We start from the raw sequence: 17,272 nt of genomic DNA on the forward strand, positions 1-17,272 counted from the left end.
GAGCAAAAATAAATATTTAGTCATAGATATAGTGTTTCTTTTTTTCTGCAATAATGTGCTCTTTCATGTTAATAAGGAGATAACTCTGCTTACCTGGTCCTCAGGCGGAACCAGGTCTTATAGGTGGAGTTGGAGCTGTTGGGTTGAAAGGACTTCCTGTGAGTGTCTAACCTTGTTTTATATCAGTTTGATTTATAATAAAGCTGATCTTAACAAACTGTTTATTTTTTTGTGCTTTGTTTCAACAAGGGTGGGGTTGGATCACCAGGGCCAGTAGGGTCAAATGGACCCCCAGGGGAAAAGGTACTTAATTTATTTGCATTCAGGTCTGAAACCTAATGTATATTATCAATAGTTTTTGGCAAGTGACAGTATGTTTAGGACTCCAGTGGACATTTGTTTGAGGCTTTTGTTTGAGCAGTGTAAATAGGTTTTTAAGGCCTTTTATACATTTATTGTGAATTCTCATTTAGGCATTTACTGTATATGCAGTGTATTAGTGTACATTCAAGGACCAACTGTGTAGCTTTTAGGGTTATTTCTATTGACTGTACCTTTAGGGAAAAAAATTTACCTGCATGGAACTTTAGATAATCAGAATCAGAATATTTTATTGATTGCATAGGAATTTTTTTTATGAATATACATATTAAGCTATATATATTGTGAAATGAAATGTGTAGCACCATGAAACCATGAAATCACCATGAAATCAGTGAAAACAGATAGCAGAAAGTCAGACTACAATAATAGTTATAAAAGTTATCGCACATGTAATCAATTATTATTATTATTGCACTAGCATTATTGCACATAACTGCCCAAGATAATAACAATATATGTGTGGCATGAAAATCTATAAATATAACTATATCTATACTACCTATATCGTTTATTGTCTACATCGTGGAGCAGCTGTTTAAGACTATGATAATGAGCATCACATAAACCTGCTTTATAACTAAGTTAGACAGTCACTCAATTATTCAGTTAATAATTCACTCACTCTGTCAATCATTCAGTTATTCATTCAGTTATTTACTAATTCCCTTTGTCGGTTATTTACTCACTTATTTGTAAAAATGCCTGTTTGGGTAAATAGTATATCAAATGATATTTTATAAAATCATATACAAATAGAATAGAATAAAAAAAATAATGCAATAGTTTACATTTTTAGACCCCATTTGCGTAATACAGATCTTATACAAATCTTATAGTGAGTAGCCACAGTGACACGAAAACATACACAACAATGACGGGGTTATAAAAAAGAGTTAGCATCAAGTTTAATAATAATTTTAAAAAATGCGATCAAAGTGCGAGGTGGAGACGCAACAAAATTGTGGTCTTTCAATTAATATGTTCCTGAGTTTAATTATGTTCCGCATGTAAAAAGGATTGCATTCAGTAGATATGTAAACTGAACCGAAAGTCCTGTACCGAAATTTTTGTACGAATACGTGTACCGTTACACACCTAATATACAGTATCTCACAAAAGTGAGTGCACCCCTTACATTTCAGCAACCATTTTATTTTATCTTCTCAAAGGGCAATACTGTAAAAATGAAACTTGAATATACTTTAGAGTAGTCAGTGTGCAGCTTGTACAGCAGTACAGATTTACTCTCCTCTAAAAATAACTCAACTTACAGCCATAATTGTCAAAACTGTGTCCAAAGTGTCAATATTTTGTGTGAGCACCATTAATATCCAGCACTGCCTTAATCCCACTGGGCAAGGAATTCACCAGAGCTGCACAGGTTGTTGCTGGGATCCTCCTCCATTCCCGATAATGACACCGTGGAGCTGCTGGGTGTTAGAAACATGGCACTTTTTGCTTGAGGAGCCCCACAGCTGCTCAATAGAGTTCAGGTCTGGAGGTCTTGGCACTTCATTACCTTCAGCTTCCTCAGCAAGGCAGTTGTTATCTTGGTGGTGTGTTTGGGATCATATTCATGTTGGAATATTCGGTCATTCAGCCCAGTTTCTAAAAAGAGGGCATCATGTTCTGGTTCAGAATGTCACAGTACATCTTGAAATCAATGTTTCCATCAATGCACCGCAACTCCCCAGTATTAGCAGCACTCATGCAGCCCCAGACCATGATGCTACACCACTATGCTTGACTGTAGGCAAGACACAATTTTCTTGGTACTCCTCAGCCAGGGTGTCACCACACATGCTGGAGACCATCTGAGCCAAACAAGTTTAACTTAGTCTCATCAGACCAAAGAACATGCTTTCAGTAATTCATGGTTTTGGACAGGTCATCTTTAGCAAATTGCAGGCTTTCTGTCACACACAGCACGAGGACTCCATTTCTTTGATCGACCCTTGCAGGGCCTGTTCCGAGTGAAACTCATCCTGGAAAACCTCTGTATGACCCTGGCCACTGTACTGTAACTCAGTTTCATGGTGTTACTGATCTTCTGATGCCTCAGCCATCTTTGAGAAGAGCAACAATTCTACAGTTATTCTCAAATTCTCAGAGAGTTCTTTGCCATAAAGTGCCATGTTGAACATCCAGTGGTCAGTTTGAGAGAATTGTACTTAAAGCACCGAGTTTTCATTAACTGCTATAATACAAGATACTCAAATTTGTTTTTGTACAATAAGACAAAAACATGAGCATGATGAATAGGACATGTGGCTTTGCATGGTTAAACAACATGCAACTGTTATCACTTAGGGTGTACTCACTTTTGTTGCCAGATATTTTGTAACTGCACATTTCTGCCTGCTCTAAATCATGCACAGAAATGAAAACTGTGCTAAGATAACATTTATTGGACTTAGTTTAAATAAGTATTTAACCAAGCAAAAGAAAGAGTTATTGGTGTCAATTCATTGTGCCATTTATTTCTGTTTTATCGTTATCTTCTTTAGTAACATTCCTGCTGTGTCTCAGCCCATATTTTTTCAAAACTATCGCATTCTCCAGATTATGAACACAGAATGACACTCAAAGATAATCCTTTGCAAATGTTTGCAATTGCTGCTTCACTCTGGATGTGACTGTGACTTTATGCTTCTACGTATGATTACAGGTGTTTATTAGGCAGCACATTAACATAGGATTTTAATTAAACTGACCAGAACTGCTTGTGCATTCAGCTGTTTGAATGCACACGCAAATGAGAATCAAGTATTCAGATTATGGTATAAACAGAAATATAAAACAGCTTCTATTCTGTAAAACTGCTTTGCTTTTGTTTTGCTGTCAGTAAAGCCCTGCTGTCAAAAGAAGCAAATGCACATATGAATAAAGACAGAATCTTATTCCCAAATTTAAAAATATTTAGAGTGTCACAGACCAAATTATGCACAGTATCATCAGAGTGCTCTATATGAGAAATATGTAGCATCAGGGACACAGTGTCCTTGTTATGACAGTGTGTCCTGTTATTTTGTAGCCCCAGCGCTGTAATATTTTGTCTATCTTTGGAAAGGGGCAATAAAACTTCATGCTTACAGCAAGTTCACTTTACTGTTGCCTGCATTACTGCATTCCATGTACCCAGTGTGTTCACTAGTAAATTATCAGATAGAACATATACTATACTGCCAAATGTTTGTGGACACCTGGTCATAAGTACGGTATGTGCTTTTTGAGCATCCGGTCCACATTTAGTCCTGATTTGCTCCTAAATTACCTCCACTCTTCTGGGAAGATGTTCCTCTAGACTTTAGAGTGTACTTGTAGAGATTTATGAAAATTCACACACAAGAGTTTTAGTAAAGTCAGGTACTGATATAGGTGTTTATCCCAAAGGTGTTCAATAGGGTTGAGGTCAGAGCTCTCTACTATAGTAGGAGATCTTCCACTGCAACCCATGCAAAGCATATCTTCAAGAAGTTGGCTTTGTGCACAATGGCATTGTCATGCTGGAACAGGTTTGGGTCTCCTAGTTCAAGTGAATGGAAATGTTTTAACACATCCAAAGACACCCTGTACAAATGCGTGTCTTCAACTTTGTGATAACATTTCGAGAAAGAACCACATGTGGAAAGTCAGGTGTCCCATTACTGCTGTCCATATAGTGTATTATAAGAGACCATTAGACATGATAGAACATACTATAAGAGACCATTTATTTTAACCTGAACTACAAAAATCCTGCTCGATGCATTCATATAAACAGAATCTGGTATAACACACCTGGGTTTGGGCTATTAATAATGGTGACATAATAACAGCCAGCATGCTAAAACCTGTCAGGGGCTAATACCTGATGGGTGCAATAAAAATGATATATTTCATGCGATTGTAAACCCTTATAAAAATTCACTGAACAAACGTGTGTTCTTACTTTTAGGGAGACATTGGGCCATCGGGCTTGCCCGGCATGCCTGGAAATACCGGGCCTCGGGTATGATTCTCTAAACATCCCTTTACATCTGTGCATGGCATCAGAGAGCATCAAACCAAATCTTGTTTGATGGTTCTTTTTCAATGATATGCCTAACAAGAATATTTGATTTTTTTCCAAAAAAAGAATGTTCATTATAAAGACTATATATTTGCATGCAAATAATTTCTTTGTTTAAATTAGGGAATAGCTGGTGTGGCAGGAGTGAGAGGAGACACTGGAAAGCCCGGACCACAGGTTTACATCCGTTACCACTCTGTTAGTGTTTGCATAATTTGCAAATTCTACTAGTAATTGTCTATAAATGTCTGAAATACAGGGTTCTGATGGGCCTGTAGGTCCTAAAGGAGATGCTGGCCCTAAAGGCTATGCAGGTCTAGATGGAGAAAAAGGAGATGCAGGAGACCCAGGGGAACCAGCAGAGCAGGTAATTAACCACTATACATGCATGTTGTTAGAAATTCTGTTTAATAAATGCTGTATATATTTAAAGAATTGTATGTGTTTTCCAGGGACCAGACGGCCTTCCAGGTATTCAAGGACCCCCTGCATTGCCTGGTCTTGAGGTTTGCATATCCATTTATTTCCTTTTAAACATTTGTATACATTGGCATCAAAAGCTTCATGAATTTTCTCACAGTACACTATCTGATTCCCAGGGGCCCCCAGGAGAAGCAGGACTTCAGGGACCACCAGGTCCACCAGGAGCAGAGGTAGTTATAGACTGACAGTGTTTTATTTATTTATTTGTATTTTTTTTATTAATTAATGTGTTTTGAGAAACAAATTTCTCTTGTATGTAGCTAAACTAAGCAGCTAAAGATCATGTTTTTAAGATGTTAGATATTCCCTCAGCCAAGGAAAATCTTGCTCTCAGAAATGAAAGAGTATTGATTTCCGAAAGAAAACACACAGAGAAACACTTGGATGATTGCCACGAATATACACCGGAAATAACTAATTACAATCTCTAAGATCTCCAAGAATGTCTTTATACTTTTCTGTAACTTATAAAATATCGAATGCTTGAAAGCAGCATTTTAAGGGTACAACAGGCATTTACTATTTGCCCTCTTTTTTAAGAACTCAAACTAACTCTGACAATTAATGTTTGGAAAAAAAAACACTACCAAAAAACTTTTTTATTTATTAATTATAGTTTATGTCCTTAAAATGATCAATGCAGAGACATTTAAGAATCTGTATGCAAAAATAACCCAATGTAATTTGTGCAAATTCAAACTGGAGTTTGTCTATTTATCAATTTTTCAGCATGTTTTGTCCACCTACTTAATTGGTTTTTATTGTTGCAGGGAAGAATGGGTCAACCAGGACCAGAGGGAAGACAAGGCATCAAAGGAGACAAGGTAAGGTCATAGTGGGATTTTCATTCTGGCTTAATCTCTTTGTCCTTTCCAAAGTACTTCTGCTAGTGCTTTTTTTCTATCACCTTAGAGGACAATGTTTAAACTTTGCACAGTGTAATTAAGCTTAGAAAGGTTGCAAATGTCAGCTAATGAAAGTGCTTGTGTGTCTTAGGGAGATGATGGCATTAATGGACCACCAGGAAATATGGGTCTCACTGGTAGGAAGGTAAGCTTACCAGCATCATGCCTTTAAATATTTCCAGTCAGGTAGCAAAAAGTTTTAACTTACTTTATTTGTATTAGCTGTACAACACTTCTCATAAACAGTGTCATTTCATTTTTGCCCTTTTTCACTGCATCATCATTACAGTAAAGTAATAATAAAGTTAAATAAATCTCACCTGTGAAAGCTATTTCCAGCAGTATAAAGTATAAACGTGTGGAAAAGTTTCATTTTGTTACATTATAAGTAACAACTGGTAGAGTTGGTCCTTGACAAAGAAAGACAAATATGCTAATAAATGATAACTGAATTTTTTATTTTTTTTTTTTAAAGGGAAAAAGAGGCAAAGCTGGTTTAAGGGGCTTAAGAGGAACAAGAGGAGAGAAGGTTTGAATTCATTGGTTGGTTTAAATGTAACTATAGATGTTCTAATCGTTGCTTGTAAAAAAAGAATATGGCTTGATATCTGACATTATCAATTATTATTATTATTATTATTATTATTATTATTATTATTATTATTATTATAGTAACCAATTATACTATAAAACTTTATAATGAATTCAGAATTTTGAAATTTTCTTGGGTATCTAATAGGGAGCAAAAGGAGAGATTGGTGAAAAAGGACATCCAGGATGGGAGGGGTCTATGGTAAGGCTGCTCCATTCCCCCCAAACCCCAAAACAGTTATCACATCACAGTGATCTAATTGGTCTTTGTAACAGAAAATCGAAAAGAAAAAAACAGAAAATCTAATAAAAATAAATATTTAAAAAAATAAACTGAAAATAGAATAAAAATATAAAACAAATAAAATAGAATAGAAAAAATAGAAAATAATTTATTTTAATAATAATGTCTTGTACTAAAAAAAGTGACTTGTGTGCTATTTTTTTTAGGGTATCATAGGCCCGAGAGGAGAGAAAGGTGAAGAAGGTGCAAAAGGAGAAAAGGTACAGCACAGCAGACACTCTGATAAAAACTTTACTGTACTCATGACTATGAAACACTGATTAGTATCTGTTTTGGCAGGGAGAGAATGGTGATCAAGGGCCACCTGGTCCACCAGGAAAAGATGGCTTAAGGGTAAAGGTCACCTCAATCAATTTAATTTAGTGCAATCACAGACACTTTAACATTTTTTTATCAATTTGTCTGTGCTCTAGGGAAGCCAAGGTGCTTTGGGCCCACCTGGATTCCCGGGACCAAAGGGGGATAAGGTACAAACACTATAAATGATACATGCAGCGATATTTTGACAATAAAAACTATTAAAAATAGTAAAAAAAATTATAGTCATTTAAATGATACAAATCCACTGACAGAAATACATAATTATGTCTAAACCATTACGTGTTCTTTTCTCCAGTCCAACATTTTTCTTTTTTTTATATATTGATGATTGTATGTCTGTCTGTAGGGCAGTAATGGTCTGTCTGGTCCAAGAGGGATGCCTGGTATACCTGGACTTCCTGTGAGTATTGAGTGCTTATTTTTGAAAATATTAGCACTTTTAAAAAATTTTAATTGTACTGTATGTATCAGGCAATTGATTTTCATACACCAATCAGGCATAACATTTATGACCACCTGCCTAATATTGTATTTGTCCTCTTTCTGGGGTCTGACCCTTCAAACATTAACAGCATTAAACTGCTTCAGCAATTTAAACTTTAGTTTGTTGGCTGCCCATTACCCTGTCGCTGGTTCACCACTGTTCCTGCAGAGCTGCAGTTTTAGAGATGCTTTGACCCAGTCGTCTAGACATCACAATTTGGCCCTTGTCAAACTTGCTCAAACCCTTACGCTTGCCCATTTTTCCTGTTTCTAACACATCAACTTTGAGGACATTATGTTCATTGCTGCGTAATATCTCCCACCTACTAACAAGTGCCATGATTAAGAGATAATCAGTGTTATTCTCTTCACCTGTCATAATGTTATAATGTTACAATGTTATGCTTGATCGATGTGTAAAAGCAAAAAGAGGACCTAAGGAAAAATGTATATTGAAATCGTAATATGTTAAACATCTTAGTTAAACATCTTAGGACATATCTTAGTGACATTTTAATTTTTTCTACTCTGCAGGGCTTGTTTGGAACAAAGGTATGATGTATGTTTTTTTTATTAGAAAATTTGACACGAGTTCCCATTGTGGAAAATGTTTGATTAGGTATCAGAACAACACACTTCATGAGGGGACGTCTGAAAATTAAATATCTATTATCTGACAGAAATTGGAAAAAAGGAAAAATGTTCCCTTTTTTAGTTTCTCAACCACAGGATGCATCTTTTAAAACTCCATTATGTATATGTACAGTGCAGTATATGCATGCACTGTATATAATGGTGATAATGCTGTGCTGTGTTTGCAGGGTTTGAAAGGTTTTCAGGGGGCTTCTGGGCCAGCTGGAAAAAGGGGCCTTCCAGTAAGTGAATTACGAACATAGGATATTTTGTTGTTATAGCTATTTATATCAGACTGCTTCTCATTCAGCGGTAGTTCCTTAGTACTGACAAACAGTACATTTCAAAAGCCTTGCATGCAAAATGAGTGTTATCACTAATGAAAAAGGTGTAAATAAAATATAATTATTCTAGTCCTAGGAAAGGCATTTTAATCAGAGACGAGCTCTGAATGTTGAAAAAAAAAGTATAATCAAAAAGAATTGTTCTGAGGACTGCTGAAATGCATTTTTCTTTCAAAAAACTAATATTTTGCCATTCAGATAATACAGTGCCTGTCAAAAGTTTGGAAACACATACTGTAACCTTGTATGGTTTTGCCAGAACATGATCTTTGTGCTTATATGCAACAAACTTGGTAAAAGGCACACAGGAATTGGACATTTAATGACTGGAGCAAAGTTCTACGGACATATGAATCCAAATTGACACCTACAGTCAAACATGTAGATAGAAGCTTAATGGTTTCAGGTTGTTTTGGAGCAGGGAAGGTTGGAGATTTACTGTATTACAAGTTAAAGGAATACTGAACCAACATTTAAAGCCTTCCTATACTTTAACATCATTCAATTTCATCTGGACCGTGGCTGGAACCAACTTCACCATACAACAGGACAATGACCTTGCATTTGTCTAAGCTCTGTAAGTGTTATTTAGAGAGCAAACTTTTTCTGGAGTGTTATCCATTATGGAATGGCCTGCCCAGTCACTGTACCTAATCCTATTGAACTGCTCTGGGATTAACTAGAAAGCAAGGTCAGAAAGAAATATCCAACTAATGAAGAACACCATTGGCTGAACGATCTTTTCTTAGTGGTAAACAAAAGCAGCATTGCATGTGTTTCTCAAAAATCATAAAAGACTAGGTGTTTCCAAACTTCCATGGCATTGCATGTATGTTTTTTCTTTCTGCATACAGTCAACTCCCTCTGTCGTCTTTGCTGTTTGATGGTTTAATTATTATTATTTTATTTAGGGACCACCCGGACCTCCAGGACCGCCAGGCCTCTCAGTGAACCTTACTATGAACCAGATTAAAGCAAGTCATTTCTTTTTGCTTAATTCTCTATTTTAAAGGATAAAGGTTGAAACAGACATGCAAAACATGGTTTGAATGCTGGATGCATTTGCAATAAAAAGAAATTGAGTAGTTAGAGGCAGAATGCAATTCAATAAAACAGTAATTACTATTATTATTAATTACTATTAATTCTTTATCACAACACGAAACAACATGTAGGTATATAGAAGCAAACTTTGAGGTGAAGGCAAAATAGAACATGTGAACAAATTAGAAAACAGACAAGTGACAGGAAAATGGGTCGAATGAAAGCAAGATAAGAAGACCACTGCACATGACTGTTAACATGACTGCCAGCCTAGAATGTAGACTTCTATGTATATAAAGGTGTGGCACAGCCTGACATGGTGTACAATCACATGTTGATGTTTTTACCTTTTACTGTGTTTACAGTATATGAGTTTTCTTCTTTTTCTCCCCAACAGGATCTTATGTATGTCTCAGACAAGCCGAACTACTCACTCATCCAGGTACTTTTGGATTCTCTGTTCCATGACCTGAGGCTGTTGCTGGATCCTCCTGATGGCACCAAAGAGCGACCAGCTTCAACTTGCATGGAACTGTGGCTCTGCCACCCCAACTACACCAGTGGTCAGAACCCCATCACCTTATAATGCCGGTGTTGATTTAGCCAGCGTCTTTCAGTTCAACACCAGTCACTTCTGAGGGCACTTTTCCCTTTTCAATATTTGGTCTTTTTAAATTGAACCCTAGTGTGTTTATACCTTTTGGTTCCATAGGGTATTTGTAAACACAACAAATACAACTGGTGCGAGACTGCCTGAGACTGCCTTTAATTATTATATGGGCAGAAAACAGAAAGAAGGATGTGCATGAAAACCAAAAAATAATGAAATATCTCAGCTAAAGGACCCAGAAGCCAGAACACAATATATTTATTCATAAAACTTTAAAAAGCACTTTATCTTCAGGTTCAGGATGTAGTTAATTTATCTCAGGATCACTGAGGATGAGGCAGTAATACACTCTGAATGAGAAACCATGGACACAGGATTAAATTGCGGTTACCTTTTGAACCTCTTGATGTCAAATTGCATTACCAGCTGTAACAGTGTCCCACCCACACAAAATACTGATGTTGTAATCACAAATTCTATTCAGTTAGAACAAAGCATAGTAATGCAGAAAAATCGAATGTATATACTCTGGCTATATAGACCGCATTAATATTTATAAAATTAAGTTACTGTTGTAAACCTATCATTTTCTAATAGTAGTAGACAAAACAATTTACACCTGAGAAATCACATGTGAGAAGCACATATTCATTTGAAAACCTTGACATAACTAATATTATATATACTGCATACAAGTAACATGTTTTCAAAAGTTATTACCACTGTTATAATTGCAGGTTTCTATTATATCGACCCGAATCAGGGCAGCCCCGTAGATGCTCTTTTGGCTTTTTGTAACTTCTCCGAGTCAAAGGCAGAGACTTGCCTTCACCCCAGAATGGCACAGGTGACTGCATGTTATTGCCAGAAGCTCACACTGTATCATATTATTGATAATATTTTCTGGAATGGAATTCTAAAAGCCATAATTATTATTCCCCACAGCTACCAATGAGAGCATGGTTGAATGACTCTGTATCAGATAGTGCGTTCTACTGGCTCAGTTCCCGAGAGGGGGGTTTTACGGTAAGCAGATTTATTCTGTTTTGTAAATTAATATGTTGCTTATAAGGATTTTCTACTGAAGGATATACGAGGTGGTATCAAAACGTTTTGAGAGTTTTCAGCTCTGTTTGCAAGACAGTACTTTATTTATCTATGTTTATACACTATCACGTTTAAAATAATCCCCTTGCACATCAATACAGCGCTCCCAGTGTTCTAAGTTTTCTTTTCAAAGCGCGTTAAGCACTTTCCGCTATTGGCACTGGATTTCTGCAATGGTGTCAAAATGGTGTCGAGCTCGATCTTCATCTTCAAGAAGAGGGAGAAGTCCGCAGGAACCAATCATCATGTCAAATAGTTTCGACATTTTCAGGGGGTTGAGCTCATTGAAGGTCTTCTTGATCTCTCTTCATCTTCCGTTCTTTCAGCTCTTAAAGCGGAAAACACCTCGTTGCAGCATCCACGTATGTCATGTCAAACATCTCAGTGTCAGATTTGCCCAGTTTCACGCAGAATTTCACATATCAATGATGAACATGTCCGTGGACAGAATAGCACCAGTTAGCACTATTAGTCTTTAAACTTTTTAATACCACCTCACAGTAAAGGCTTTCTATATTAGATAATATGCCTTTGTCTCTCCTCTTTGGCCAGTTTAAATACTTAGGGCTCACAGTGGTGCAGATCCGTTTTCTGAGACTTCAGAGCACCTCGGCGGAGCAGAGAGTGACGTACTCCTGCTATCCGGGACACAGACTGGGCCAAACACAGCGACAAGCACGCTTCCTGACCAGCTCAGTGCAGCAAAGCTACCAGGGGGCCCTTCAGGACTGTGTGGTACACGATACTTACTAACAATACAAGATTTGGATACAAATATTTTTGAGGTGTTTTAAGGTTTTAGTGTTAAAGAGCTTTTCTCGGCTGGTTCGGAGCAGTTTTCAAATCATTCGTAAAATTTGCAAACCTTTGACCTATTTTAGAGAACTAGTTGATCGTTGGATCTGATACCATTTTTTTAAGACAGAAAGAGACAAAATTCCCTAAGTTTAGCACTCTAGAAAAACATGATGGCACTGATAGTAACACAAATATGACCATGATTAGCATGAGAGGTAAAACTTTGAAGGCTGATTTAAACCTGACTAATGGATAAAGTGAGGACTAAATACCATTAGGACCATTTTTAAGTGTAACCAATATGGTTAAAATGGTTACATTATTAAATTAAAATGGTTTTAATTTGATCCATTGTTAATAAGATTCATGTGCAAGTCAAGTGATTTCTTTTATATAATATATTTGGTCTATTAACAATTTTTTGTAAAGTCAGACATTCAGCATTAGGTGTAAACACTAACGTGTGTGTGTGTGTGTGTGTGTGTGTGTGTGTGTGTGTGTGTGTGTGTGTGTGTGTGTGTGTGCGCTTTCAGCCTGCTAAGGAAGTGGATCCAGGGCCCCGGGAGTCTGTGTTTCAGTTTGTGGATAAAGACCTGCTCCCTCTGCGGGACATCGCAGTGTTTGCCAGCAGCAGCTTTTCACATGAGTTTGGCTTCACTGTGGGCCCGGTGTGTTTCAGCTAAAGTGTGTGTGTGTGTGTGTGTGTGTGAGAGAGAGAGAGAGAGAGAGAGAGAGAGAGAGAGAGAGAGAGAGAGAGAGAGAGAGAGAGATTATTTTAAAGGGTATAACCTCACACAGAAATGGGAGCGAAAGAAGAAAGAGGTAAACTGTATAACACGAGGATGTAAGGAAGACCTGTGGGTTGTACCTCATGCCCTTTCTAATCCTCATTACACAATAATGACACTTTAAAGGAGCACATTTTTACTTGTGCTTTTCAACAAATGAAACATAATTTCTGTTCAACTCATTAGCATTTTGTAAATTGCATACTTTTTTTTGTAGTGGGGGGGTTGGGGGGTCAAGTGCATGACAGAGTGTTCATGTGACCACTATGTGGTTGCACAGTGTTTAACTGAAGAACCATAAATTGTTTCCAAATGATATATACACTCATGATACATCTGGGTACGTATCGATATAATACAGTTTTCCTGCTTTCTATTTGCTATAGAAGCCTTTATATTAAAACAATGTGTTTTGAAGAAAACACAGCTTGAACAAATTAGACAGTTTGAAATGATTTTTCATTGACAGTGCTTAGCATTATGTGCACTATATTGCCAAAAGTTTGCGGACACCTGGTCATAATTATGGTTTGTGATTTTTTGAGCATCCCAATTTGCTCTTATAATTCCCTACACTTTTCTGGGAAGATGGTTCACTACATTTTGGAGTGTGCTTATGGATATTTGTGTTCATCAGCCAGAAGGGTGTTAGTAAAGTCAGGTAGTGATGTAGGTGAGGTGAGGAGGCCTGGGGTGCAGTCAGTTTGGAGAAGAACCACATATAGCAGGAAAGGTCAGGTGTCCCAATACCTTTGTCTATATAGTGTCATTTGGTCTTATGGTTTTCAAACTAATTGTGATTTTTGCAGCTGGTTGTCAATTTTTGAATACATTTTTATTTCTCAGGTGCTAAAATGTAATATAACAGGGAAATATAACTGCTGTGCCATACTTCATGATGTGTTTGTTACATTTACATGATTAGCAGGAAGAACAAAACATGAGATACACAAAGGAAAATAATCAATAATTGAAAATAAGTATGAACAGTATTAAAAATGTATTCATTCTTACTAAGAGCAGTGAGTTTACAAAGTACTGTATGTTTTATTCTTCTTATACCACAGCACTTTGCCAATGCTATCAGTATGTATTTATGAGATTTTCTCAGTTGCATTGAAATGTTTCTCAGATCAAAAATAAAATCCTCAAAACTACTTTTTCAACCTCCACATCATGTAGTCATTTGTGCACATCATAAAAGCATTTCTCGTTGCTTTGATCACATCGCAAATGCTTCAGTGCATTCATTTAATTTATTGTGTACAATTGTCGTGTTGATCAAAATATATTTTACCAGTTTTATCTGAATTGTTTTAACCCCCAAAAACATTCATTAATAGCATAAGCATAAGTCATTAATTGCAAAATAGTTAAACCAGTTGTCATTATCTGTCAGCTTAAATTTCTATTAAACATTTTTTTTTTTGTAAATGTGTCTTGAATTGATGAATTGTGCAGATGAATCTTGCGAAAAATTGTGCTAATAAAGGCAGGTGTACGGTATCAGATAAACCAATAATTAACTAGTACTTTTAAACAGGTCAATAGTGAACCTTGTGAACCTTCAATTGGAGAACAAATAAAGACAATGCAAAAAAACACAATGAAAATGAATAAAGAACAAATAAATGAATAAACACTAGTGCAGTACAGTAAATGTGTAACTCCTGTCTGGTCTCTTGCAATCAATATAAATCAAATATGTGATCAAATTAATACATTTGTGCTGCTGATATTTATACTGTATATAGAAGAAATTCAGCCTTGTGCATTTTCAATCATTGTAATCCAAACCATAGTTTACAGGAAATAAAAAATTCTAAAATTTACATTTTGATGATTTTGTTTGCAAACGATGACAAGTCACTTGTCAGTGAGGTTAATGACTTTAAGAAAAGTACCAGGTCATCTATTGTGTTTTGCTGTTTCTACAAATTGTATTAAGAAATGCACTTACTGGATTGCAAATATTACGTATGATTCTAGAAATGCTGCAAAGCAACTGAGAAAAACTTAATAAAGATTGTCCAAAAGCAGCTTTATGCAATTAGGTTTATACTTAAAGCATGACACATAACACATTTTATTGATTGATAGCTGCATGTATGTCTTGGAATGTCCACAAAGTTCATTCCTGTTAAAATTACAGTTACAGCTTTTCCTCTGACTATTGACACTGGAGACACCTTCCAAAATACTGCCCAGACATCTTCTCATGGGGCCACCTCTCATAACCCAGATTTGTATTTTTTATTCATTCTCGTAGGTCATGTGTAGAATCTGTCATTAAACTTATTCATAAAATATTTTAAGAATGAAACAGAATTAAGCATATGAAACATGCTGTGGTATAATTCAATTTAATACATTTAAAATATTTTACTGTACTGTAACACAGATACAAAAACTTGATCAAAAAGATCTGTGGTTTGGTCTTTTAAGAAAATCTGTCAAAAACAATTCCTTGGATTTCGTACACTTTTAGAAGACATCCATATCATGGTTAGGAAATGATGATACCAGGCCTCAAAGCTCTCAAAGACAAACTCACCAGAGAAGCAAAGCCACTGTACAGCCAGTTGCATCCTCTCAACATTTAACTTATTTAGCTATTTTCAACAAAGTTATTTTGTAATTTCTTTTTTGTAATTGACATTATAAGTCATATGCTGGTCATCTGCTCTCTATATATGATTCAGGATGAACAAATGACATGTATTTCATTGTAAGTGTACATTATCTTTGTATGTTTTGTAGAACTGAAATTGACTCGGATGTTTACGTATATAAAAAAGATTATTGTCAGCAATTGTGAATTGTGTGTACAGCATCATTTTAATTTTTTAGTGGATCATCACTTTCCAGATATAGTCCCAATTTGCTCTCTTTCGTTTGAAGTGTGCTTGTGGACATTTGTGTTCATCAGCCACAAGAGTGTTAGTGAAGTCAGGTACTGATGTAGGTGAGGAGGCCTGGGGTGCATTCAGCATTCTAATTCATCCCAAAGGTGTTCAGTAGTATTGAGATCAGAGCTCCATAGCAGGCCGCACAAAATCTTCCTCTCCAAAGCATGTAAACCAGATCTTAATGGAGTTTGCTTTGTGCATACAGTAGGGGAAATAATTATAAGATCCCTCGCTGATTTTGTAAATGTACCCTTACAAAGAATGAACAGTCTAGAGTTTTTATGGTAGGTTTATGTGTACGAGTGAAATAAGCTTTTGGTCCTGTACCAACCAGCAAGACTTCCACACACCAAAATTAGTTCTGTTCCTTTAAGAAGAAACTCCTAATATTAACACATTATGTGTATAAAAGACACCCCACAGTATCAACCTCTTCCATTCAAACCTCACCACCACCATGGCCAAGACTAAAGAGCTGTCAAAGGACTTCAGGGACACGAATGAAGACCGCCTAGACCATCAGCAAGAAGGTTGGTGAGAAAGAGTCCACTGGCGTAATAATTTGAAAATGGAGAAATACTAAATAAATCAATCGCCCTCGCTTTGGAGCTCCATGCTATATCTCACCTCATGGGGTGAGGGTTCAGCCCAGAATTACACAGAAGGAACTGGTTAATGATCTCAAGGGAGCTGGAACCACAGTCTCCAAAAAAAACATTGGTAACACACCGAGGCTCCTCTGCTTAAGAATACACATAAACAGGCCCATCTCAAGTTTGCTAATGAGCACCTAAATGATTCAGAGAAGACTTGGGAGAATGTGTTGTGGTCAGATGAGACAAAAATTAGCTCTTTGGCATCAACTCGACTCGCCAAACATTGAAGAGGAAACATTCTGCTTTCAGGGCTGTTTCTCTGGGAGGACAGGAAAACTTCACCACATACACAGGGCCATGCACTGTAGAATCTTGGATGAGCATTTTTGGGCCTCAGCCAAAACACTGAAGATGGGTCATGGATGGTCTTCCAGCATGAAGGTGACCAAAAACGTACAGCCAAGGCAACGATCTGATGGTCTTTTAGCCCATTCCAGCCTTGTGCAGGTCCTCAAAAGTGTCCCTGATGTGCTTTGACAGCTTTTCCAGTGGTGGTGGAGAAAGACCACCCACTGTAGAAGCAATTTCTCGTTACTTTGATCAAATTGCGAAATCTTTGTTACATTCATTAAATGATTGTGTACAATTGTCTGCTGTTTATAACATTATCTGTTGTTTATTTTATGTTGATCAAAATATATTATACTGGTTACACCTGAATCGTCTTAACCCCCCAAACATCTCAGCATCAGTTCATTGTATAAGTCATTAAATGCAAAATGGTTAAACCAGTTGTCATCATCTGTCAATTGTACATTTCTATTAAACTCATACTGTATATACCACACAGAAGAAATTCAGCCTTGTGCATTTTCAATCACTGTAATCCAAACCATAGTTTACATCAGGAAATACTAAATC

At 36.5% G+C, this 17,272-nt stretch overlaps 1 protein-coding gene across 1 annotated transcript in view; it reads left to right on the forward strand.

Moving 5' to 3' along the window:
• si:ch211-196i2.1 (collagen alpha-1(I) chain) overlaps positions 1–13,051 on the forward strand; it is a 39,498-nt gene extending 26,447 nt beyond the window's left edge. The window contains exons 40-62 of the mRNA XM_046867244.1: positions 105–158; positions 250–303; positions 4,322–4,375; positions 4,559–4,612; positions 4,695–4,802; positions 4,888–4,941; positions 5,035–5,088; positions 5,689–5,742; positions 5,915–5,968; positions 6,299–6,352; positions 6,563–6,616; positions 6,865–6,918; positions 6,998–7,051; positions 7,132–7,185; positions 7,386–7,439; positions 8,057–8,074; positions 8,344–8,397; positions 9,411–9,473; positions 9,941–10,106; positions 10,891–11,000; positions 11,099–11,179; positions 11,813–11,995; positions 12,592–13,051. Of these exons, the coding sequence (XP_046723200.1) occupies positions 105–158; positions 250–303; positions 4,322–4,375; positions 4,559–4,612; positions 4,695–4,802; positions 4,888–4,941; positions 5,035–5,088; positions 5,689–5,742; positions 5,915–5,968; positions 6,299–6,352; positions 6,563–6,616; positions 6,865–6,918; positions 6,998–7,051; positions 7,132–7,185; positions 7,386–7,439; positions 8,057–8,074; positions 8,344–8,397; positions 9,411–9,473; positions 9,941–10,106; positions 10,891–11,000; positions 11,099–11,179; positions 11,813–11,995; positions 12,592–12,741 (1,689 nt within the window). The 3' untranslated portion in view covers positions 12,742–13,051. The remainder of the gene's footprint in view (positions 1–104; positions 159–249; positions 304–4,321; positions 4,376–4,558; positions 4,613–4,694; positions 4,803–4,887; positions 4,942–5,034; positions 5,089–5,688; positions 5,743–5,914; positions 5,969–6,298; positions 6,353–6,562; positions 6,617–6,864; positions 6,919–6,997; positions 7,052–7,131; positions 7,186–7,385; positions 7,440–8,056; positions 8,075–8,343; positions 8,398–9,410; positions 9,474–9,940; positions 10,107–10,890; positions 11,001–11,098; positions 11,180–11,812; positions 11,996–12,591) is intronic.
• Positions 13,052–17,272: the final 4,221 nt, after the last annotated feature.

This window comes from Silurus meridionalis, chromosome 15, assembly GCF_014805685.1.
Source record: "Silurus meridionalis isolate SWU-2019-XX chromosome 15, ASM1480568v1, whole genome shotgun sequence".
NCBI lineage: Eukaryota > Metazoa > Chordata > Actinopteri > Siluriformes > Siluridae > Silurus > Silurus meridionalis.